Here is a 9,463-nt window from a genome sequence, read left to right as displayed (position 1 = left end):
CAATAGAACTTGATAAGGTTTATGAACCTGAGCATAATGATCAGAGTAGCGCAGCATCGGAAATTGGTTCCGGAAGCGGCCACAACGATCATGGCTCCCATGACTACAAAGTGTTTTAGCCATGGAGATCGAAGTACATATTGAACCTTGTAGGTACGGTTTACTTTGTGATCAAATAAATGATTTGTGGACAAAGGATTGATTTTGAACAATGATAAACCAACTACAAACAAAGAAGTTATGATGGGCCCTGACTCCGTTTAAAATGGCGATACGCCATGAAATCCAAGATAGATGAATACTTATTGAAAGTAAATGGATTTATAAAATTGATGAAGCTTGACTTGTCGAAAAGTTGTTTGCGACAAAGTTCAAAGAGTTGAATACAATAAGATTAGATCTTCTGTAGCAATGCTTATAGTCTATGTGGATTATTCTAGTAATCACTACATATTTCTTTTATGAGATATGATAGTAGGATGGCAAAATACATTACTTATCAGAAGTGTGCATTAAAGGTGTATACAAGATACAACCAAGAGTTTTGCTGGTCCGTGGAATACTAGATAGGTATACGAACTTCAATTGGATGAAGTGAGTATTACGGAGTTGGAATCTTCACCGGATGAAATAGTCAAAGAGTTTTTGATTTCATTAGAGACGATGAAGAGGCTTGCATTTGCAAGAAATTAAGTGGGAGCGCTGAGACATATTTATAATACTTTATGTAGATGACATATAGTTGGTTATAAATGATGTAATTATATACTTGATTAAAAAGGTTTCATTGAAAATTAACTTCAATGAAAGGATATGGACTGAAACATATTTAGTGTCAAGATCTATGAAGATAGATTGAAACACATAATAAGTTTTAAGTCAAAGTACATATAATGGATATTGAAGTAGTTCAATATAGAAATATTAAGAAAATGTTCTTGTCATGTGAAGGTTTAACAAGACTTGAGTGTATCTGACATTCGATGAGTAAAAACACATGAGTGATTTTAGATCATGAATAGTATGTACAAAATCAGATATCTTGTGCTCTAAAAGGTTAGGAGCATAGACCAGAATGATTCATGTGATGAGTATTGGACAACAGTAAGAATATCCTTGAGTACTTTAGAAGAACCAAGGATATATATATATATATATAATTTTGTATGGAGAAATGACAAACAAATCGCTGTAAGGTGTTGCACCGATATTGGTTTTGTCACATATAAAATACAATTTCAATCTCAAATTAGACTAAGTGTTGTTTAAAAAGGTAGCACAATAAGCTAGAAGTTATCTATGCTAGATTTAGAAGAGTTCTAGATATTGTGACGGATTCTACAAACGAAGGCAGAGTATGTCATTGTTTTGACAATGACTGAGGATGTTAAGTCAAGAAGTTCTTTGAGAACTTGGTGTAGTTCCGATAGTGTCCGAACTTTGAAGCTATATTGTGTGACAATATTAGTGACATATTTCAGACCGCGGAATTAAGGTTCCACCAGAAGACAAAACATATTTAATGTCGACTCATTTGGAAAATGAGTGATGCGTTAAGACGCAAATGAATTGCAAAATACATACGTTTCTGAGCGTGTCAGATCCATTGACTAAAACCTCTCCCGTAAGCAAAACATGATAAAGCACCGGAAGGCCAAGGTGTTATATCTTTACAAATATAAACTAGATTATTGACTCTAGTGCAAGTGGGAGACTGTTGGAGATATGCCCAAGAGGCAATAATAAAAGTGGTTATTATATATCTTTATGTTTATGATAAATGTTTATATACCATACTATAATTGTATTAACCGAAACATTGATACATGTGTGATATGTAAACAACAAAGAGTCCCTAGTATGCCTCTTAACTAGCTTGTTGATTAATGGATGATTAGTTTCATAATCATAAACATTGGATGTTATTAATAACAAGGTTATATCATTGTATGAATGATGTAATGGACACACCCAATTAAGCGTAGCATAAGATCACGTCATTAAGTTATTTGCTATAAGCTTTCGATACATAGTTACCTAGTCCTTATGACCATGAGATCATGTAAATCACTTATACCGGAAAGGTGCTTTGATTACATCAAACGCCACTGCGTAAATGGGTGGTTATAAAGGTGGGATTAAGTATCCAGAAAGTATGAGTTGAGGCATATGGATCAACAGTGGGATTTGTCCATCCCGATGACGGATAGATATACTCTGGGCCCTCTCGGTGGAATGTCGTCTAATGTCTTGCAAGCATATGAATAAGTTCATAAGAGACCACATACCACGGTACGAGTAAAGAGTACTTGTCAGGAGACGAGGTTGAACAAGGTATAGAGTGATACCGATGATCAAACCTCGGACAAGTAAAATATCGCGTGACAAAGGGAATTGGTATCGTATGTGAATGGTTCATTCGATCACTAAAGTCATCGTTGAATATGTGGGAGCCATTATGGATCTCCAGATCCCGCTATTCGTTATTGGTCAGAGAGAGGTCTCAACCATGTCTGCATAGTTCGCGAACCGTAGGGTGACACACTTAAGGTTTGATGTCGTTTAAGTAGATATGGAATATGGAATGGAGTTCGAAGTTTTGTTCGGAGTCTCGGATGGGATCCAGGACATCACGAGGAGTTCCGGAATGGTCCGGAGAATAAGATTCATATATAGGAAGTCACTTTCCAAGTTTGGAAATGATCCGGTGAATTTATGGAAGGTGGTTTCTAGAATTATCCGGAATAAATCACTATGGAAGGAGGAGTCCCGGAGGGACTCCACAAACCCTAACCAGCCAACCAAGTGGGAGGGTGGAGTCCATGGTGGACTCCACCTCCTTGGCCGGCCAAGAAAAGGGGGAAGGGGAGAGTCCCTGTCCCTCTAGGTTTCGTCCATAAGGCAGTTTTTTTGTTGGGGTCTTATTCGAAGACTTTGGGCAAACCCTTGGGGTTCCACCTATATAATGAGGAGGAGAGGGAGGGGGCAGCCCATGGCTTGGCCGCACCACCCCTGCCCCCTTGAGGCCGGCGCCCATAGCCCCCTCTCCCCAAACCCTAGCCTCCCCTCCTCCACATACAAACTCCCGCAGCGCATAGGCGAAGCCCTGCCGGAGTTCTCCACCACCACCGCCACCACGCCGTCGTGCTGCCGGGATTCCGAGGAGGATCTACTACTTCCGCTGCCCGCTGGAACGGGGAGAAGGACGTCGTCTTCATCAACACCGAACGTGTGACCGAGTACGGAGGTGCTGCCCGATCGTGGCACCGTGATCAAGATCTTCTACGCGCTTTTGCAAGCGGCAAGTGATCGTCTACCGCAGCAATAAGAGCCTACTCTTATAGGCTTTGGAAATCTTCAAGGGTGAGTCTTGATCATCCCCTCGTTGCTCCCGTCTTCTAGATTGCATCTTGGCTTGGATTGCGTTCTCGCGGTAGGAAATTTTTTGTTTTCTATGCAACGAATCCCTACAATATAAGATGCAAATATGTGGTAATATGTTGCAATAAAGTGCAAAGTTCATAGTTCATGTATGCATTTTACATGCATCACTCAGTAAGTAAAAGCTAATGTTTTTCAAGTTATAGTTTTGCTTTCAGGGTGATCTGACCTTAATTAGTTGTGCCTAATAATGTACTTGTTGAAGATATTGTTTTGAGAGTGAGAACTTTTCTTCGGGGTGAAACCTAAAATCTATAATCGAACGATGGCGATGATTGTGTGCAGTTTTCTTCTTAGGGCTCCTTTGATTCATAGGAATTTCATAGGAATTGTGTAGGATTTGAATCCTATAGGATAATTTCCTACACATGTTGTTTAATTCATAGGAACATATCCTATAGGAACAAATTCTATAAGAATCTTGTAGTGTAAATTCTATGTGAACAAAACCTGAGGTCAAATTCTATAGGAATCTTGTAGTGTAAATTCTATGTAAATTCTATAGGAACAATTTTCTTTGCTACAATCAAACACACTTCATCTTCTCATAGGATTTAAGTAGCCATGATATTTCAATCCAATACTTTTCCTATTCCGATAATTTTCCTATCCTATAAATCAAAGGAGTCCTTAGAGGTGTCGCTTATGGAGAAATTGCACTCTGGTTCTGCCTTAGTGGAGTTAGTAATGCGGTTTCAAGAAATCGATGACTGTAGCAGATTTTTTTTTTCTTTTTCGGGTATGTGTAATGCCGCTTTTTTAGACATGTGCATCCATAATGCCGCTTTTTTAGACATGTGCATCCATAATGCCGCTTTTTTAGATTTTTTTTGGATTTTTTCTTTTTTACATAGGTGAAATTGGCATCGCCACAATGATAATATATACTCTTTGTCGGAAAAAAAAAGCTCACGCTATCAGAAAAAGTGTTTGTTTGCAATTTTGTTTTTGCCAAACCAACAATACGCATCCCAGGGGACAAGGAGGTCACAATTCTATTATTCATTCATCCCTTACACTGCTGTACAAAGAATCGGTAAACTAACCTTTGGAAGTCCTAGTGTCTCTCCATTCTTTATTCTGGCGACGAACTAATCCTCCATCTTCCCACAGACAGAAACCGGAAAGTAAAATACTCTGAAAGCCAGAGCTTTCGGAGGTCGATGCTTACGCCGCGGTGTGGCCCGAGAGCAATTTTTTGGAGGCTATGAAGATGGTGCGAGCGGAGGCAAAGGCGGCGAGAAACGCAAATCGATCGTCGGCGTGGAAGAGCAACTATGTTGCATATGGTCTGCTACTCGGCTCCGTTTTCGTGCTCTTCTACCTGATGGTATCGACGCAGTTCAGCTACAGCCAAAAAGGTACGTATTGCCTTCTTTTGCCGTAATCTTATTCTTCGTATTGCCGTTGAGTGAAGAAACTTGTTTAAGAGCTCAGGAACTAGAATGATAATCAAACCTCACAAGCTTTATCTTCGTGCTCATATACAGCCTTGTTGGAGTTGGACCGACCGACGGTCGATTCAGCTGAAACAATTCTTCCAAAGCATGGAAGGAATCATCCACGGCAAGGCACGCAGGATCAATACATACTTAATTACAGATTTTTTTGAATGATTTCGTACCGCTGAATTTGCTAAAATTGTGAAGCTATTGCAGAAGATGTGATCAGAACAATGGAAGACTTCAACAGGGAGGAGGAGGTGGCCAAAGCGCACACGGAACAACGCCATCAAGGTAAACGCTTGCGTCCACGCTCGTTTTCCAAGAACAGGCCAAATTTGGATTTTGACCTTTGCTTGCCCTTTCCCCTTCAGAGAAACAGGGCGAAAGCGAGCAGCAATGGGCACAGAAGAACTCGATCGAGGAGCAATCAGGTACCATGTCTGCTTATTGATTCACTTACCAGTCATCGTATCTAATTTTCGTCTTCTCTGCGATGACAGGCCACGAAATGAAATCTGACAATTGGGAGGAGAAGCACCAATCCGAGAAGGGAAACGCTGTTGTTCCCCCGGGGGAACAGCGGTTTAATCGTCCTGCTACGTGGCCGTCTGATGGCACAGCGCGGACGTTGCTAGCTTCACGTCATTTGCGTCTCCTCCACGCTCCACGTGCCAGTATGGGTCCCACCCATGATCTCGTTTCTTCCTTATCTTCTCTCCAAATCGATTAGAGCCGCACCGCAACGCCGCCGTCGCGCACCGCACTGCCGCCATGCGCAGCAGCCGATTCCGATCCCTCTCCGATTCCTCGGCGCCCCCTTCTGATTCCCGTCTGCAGCCATGGCGCTGCAGCCGCTGCTGGTATTCGCCGCCGCTTTTGCCCCGGTCCATATAGGCGCGGCGGCTCGCTGTGCAGCCATGGGCAAGCTCGAGCGCTCCGCTGCTGCTGCCCACCAACCCGTTGTCGCGCTCTACTAGGATCTCGCCGCCGCCAGCAGCGCCCTAGCACCCGCCGCTGTCGCACCCCAGCAGGTCTCACCGTGCGCCGCTCCTTAGCAATCACTGTGAGCCGCCGCGCCGCCGTATTCCTCACCGACGCTCCGCGGCCGCTCCGTCCCCGCCCATCACTGCGTCGCCCCCTGCACCTCCACCGATTCCTCGCCAAGGAGGCCGCGGCCGTTCGCAGCAGCGGTGGTGGCCGTTCGCAGCAGCGGTGGTGGCCGTGGGTAGCAGCGGAGGCTGTCGTTCGCAGCAGCGCCGGCGGCCATGGGTAGCAGCGGCGGCGGCCGTTCACAGCAGCGGTGGCGGCCGGTAGTAGCAGCGGAGGCTGCCGTTCGCAGCAGCGGCTGCGGCCGTGGGTAGCAGCGTCGGCGACCGCTCGGGGCAGCGGTGGTGGCTGCGTAGCAGCGGCGGCCGGCAGTAGCAGCGTCGACGACCCTTCGCAGCAGCGGCGGCGACGAGCGACCAGGTAGTAGCAGCGGCCGGCCAATGCTACAATCGACAGCCGGCCTTCTACAATTCGCGACCAGGAGATGCTACAATGGACCGGCAGCGCTGCTACAAGCGTCCGGCGGCGCTGCTACATCATTCCGGCGGCGCTGCTACATTCCTTCGGTGGTGCTGCTACAAGCCTACAATGGACCGGCGGCGCTGCTACATTCCTCCGACGGCGCTGCTACATTCGTCCGGCGGTCCTGCTACAATGGCCCGGCGGCGCCGCTACATTCCTCCGACGGCGCTGCTACAATGGCCCGGCGGCGCTGCTACAATGGCCCGGCGGCGCTGCTACAAGTGACTGACAGACATCAACCACCGAGTTCCGGTGCAGCAAAGCTGGCGGCTGCCAGAGGGTCGACCGGCGCTGTTGTGACCGCTGCTACGAGGCCAAGTTCGCCGGAGCTAAGCCGGCATATTTCTGTAGGAGCTTGGGGATTTTCCCCGTGAAGACGAAAGTGACTGCACGGAGGAGAAAGAAGGCGAAAGTGACCTGAACTGGGGTCCACCCACGTGGGAAAGGGGAAAGAAACGTTGAGGTTTTTCCTTCTTTTATCAGACGGCTTGTACTGCTGCCATCGGACGGTTGAGCACCCGGGGGATCGGGGATTTGATCCCCCGGGGGACGCTCAGCGCTTCCCATCCGAGAAAGAGGAGTCCCTTGAAGAATCAAAGCAATTCGGTAGTGTTTTCACTACTTTAATACTGCAAATCATAATTACATCGTCCATGTTTTCGAGTTCAATCGGTGAACATTATTGACGCGGTCGATGTGATCAGGAGGAGGAACGGACGACTACAACAATGTCGCCGACGCCAAGCCGATCTGCGACACGTCGTTCGGCAAGTACGACGTCTGCGAGCTGGACGGCGACACGCGAGCCCGGGGAGGCCCCGGCGCCACCGTCACGCTCGTCTCGCCACGCGCTCCGCCGAAGGAGTGGGCGATCAAGCCTTACTCCCGCAAGTACCTCGACGGGCTGAAGGCGGTCACGGTGAAGTCCGTCCCCAACCCCGAGAACGCCCCGCAGTGCACGACGCGGCTAAACATCCCGGCGATGGTGATCGAGCTCGGCGGGCTCACCGGCAACTACTGGCACGACTTCACGGACGTCCTCGTCCCGCTCTTCATCGGAGCGCGCCGCTTCAACGGGGAAGTCCAGCTCCTGGTCGTCAACCTGCTGCCGTTCTGGGTGGACAGGTACAAGAAGATCTTCGGCAAGATCTCGCGCCACGAGATCGTGGACTTCGAGAACGACGACGTGGTCCGGTGTTACCCGCACGTCGTCGTAGGCTACGGCAGCCGGAAGGAGTTCACCATCGACCCCTCCCTGGACGAAACCGGCGGCGGCTACACCATGGTTGACTTCACGAAATTCCTGAGGAGCGCCTACTCGCTGCCGCGTCACCGGCCGATCAAACTCGGCGAGGTTCGTCCGGCCGGCGGGCGTCGTCGGCGTCCGCGAATGATCATCCTGGAGAGGACGAACAGCCGGAAGATCCTGAACCTTGCGGAGGTCATCGCGGCGGCGGAGGCCGTGGGGTTCAAGGTGATCGTGGCTGGGCGTCCAAGGGCCAGCTACGACGCGTTCACGCGGGAGATGAACTCCTTCGACGTCATGGTCGGCGTGCACGGCGCCGGGCTGACCAACTGCGTGTTCCTGCCCACGGGGGCCGTGCTCCTGCAGATCGTGCCGTACGGCCGGCTGGAGGAGATCGCCCGGACAGACTTCGGCAACCCGGCCCGCGACATGGGGCTCCGGTACATCGAGTACAGCGTCGCGGCGGAGGAGAGCTCGCTGATGAACGTGTTCGGCAAGGAGCACCCCATCATCAAGGACCCCGCCGCCGTCCACATGAGCGGGTGGGGAAACGTGGCGGAGTGGTACCTCGCCAAGCAGGACGTACGGATCAACGTAGAGAGGTTTAAGCCTTCTCTCATGCAGGCATTGAAGCAGTTGCAGTAGGGAGTTTCATTGAACAAAGATGATAAGATTCTTTTCTTCATTTTCCTTGCTGATTGTACACCTCCTTTGCTCAATTGTACCCATCGACCATGTTAGATTTTGACATAGTCAGATAGAGTAGTTTTAGAATGAACAACTCTGATTGTTATTTTCTGTTTAAATATGTCGGTAAATACAAGATATATTATGAAGTTATTCTTCGTAAGAAAATCAATATTGCTTGATTATTCCAGATACATATTCATACATCAGTAGTCAAAGTCATAACATTTCACTATCGTACATTAGCATGTGTTTTTTTCCTTTTTTTTAAGATATGGGAGCATAGCCCCGGCCTCTGCATCAATCGATGCACACAACCATTTATTAAATAAAACGTCGATGTCAAGTACTTATTACATAAAGATAGACTGGTAGCCTAAGAGAACTAAAAATATGGAAACAAAACATCTGTAGATGGAAAGTATGCAAAAACTATCCATCTAGAATTCTGCTAATGTGCCGCCATCCAGTAGCCCGGAAATAGCAATCCCGAGTGACCTCCAGGAGCCGGTTGAATCCAGAAACCATGGTATCCCGCTGGTCCGCCGGGAGCAAATATGCCCATAGTTGTATCCAATGCGCCGCACGAAGAATAACCTACAAATTTTTTGTACCTTTTTGTTTATTAAAGATGATATCATTCCGGCTAGTCCAAATCGACCAACAAATTGCCGAAACACCAATTCGAATATATGTTTTATCCTTCTTATTCACTCCATTTAGCCAATTACCAAACGTATTAGTTATATTGAAAGGAGGTGGAATATTATATTTAAAAAACATCATTCTCCAAACAATCTTCGCAAAAGGACAATGAAGAAATAGATGATCAACAGTTTCATCATTATTACAAAAACAACATTTTTGACATCCAGTCCATTTCCTCTTTGCCAAATTATCCTTAGTAAGCAATACTCTATTACTTAAGAACCACATGAAAATCTTAATTTTTAGAGGAACCTTAATCTTCCATAAGTATTTCCGTAAAAATCTGGTATGACCATTCATAAGATCAAGGTATATAGATTTAACAGAAAAAATACCAGATTCATTTAGGTTCCAAACAAACGTATCT

At 46.8% G+C, this 9,463-nt stretch overlaps 1 protein-coding gene across 1 annotated transcript; it reads left to right on the top strand.

The window, feature by feature from the left end:
* Positions 1–4,467: 4,467 nt before the first annotated feature.
* On the top strand, positions 4,468–8,556 carry LOC127316964 (beta-1,2-xylosyltransferase XYXT1). The gene is made up of 7 exons (XM_071823285.1): positions 4,468–4,802; positions 4,932–5,012; positions 5,100–5,177; positions 5,258–5,317; positions 5,387–5,435; positions 7,030–7,061; positions 7,160–8,556. The coding sequence occupies exons 1-7, from the start codon at positions 4,649–4,651 to the stop codon at positions 8,344–8,346; spliced, it is 1,641 nt and encodes a 546-aa protein (XP_071679386.1). The 5' UTR covers positions 4,468–4,648; the 3' UTR covers positions 8,347–8,556.
* The last annotated feature ends 907 nt before the right edge of the window (positions 8,557–9,463 follow it).

This window comes from Lolium perenne, chromosome 7, assembly GCF_019359855.2.
Source record: "Lolium perenne isolate Kyuss_39 chromosome 7, Kyuss_2.0, whole genome shotgun sequence".
Classification (NCBI taxonomy): Eukaryota; Viridiplantae; Streptophyta; class Magnoliopsida; order Poales; family Poaceae; genus Lolium; species Lolium perenne.
The sequence above is the reverse complement of the archived record's forward strand: the minus strand, read 5'-3'. Positions and strand labels throughout refer to the sequence as shown.

Coding starts and splice junctions, on each gene's coding strand:
- LOC127316964 (XM_071823285.1), top strand. CDS start 4,649: ATGAAGATGGTGCGAGCGGAGGCAAAGGCGGCGAGAAACGCAAATCGA. Junction 4,803..4,931: donor GTTCAGCTACAGCCAAAAAG/GTACGTATTGCC, acceptor GCTCATATACAG/CCTTGTTGGAGTTGGACCGA. Junction 5,318..5,386: donor CTCGATCGAGGAGCAATCAG/GTACCATGTCTG, acceptor CTGCGATGACAG/GCCACGAAATGAAATCTGAC.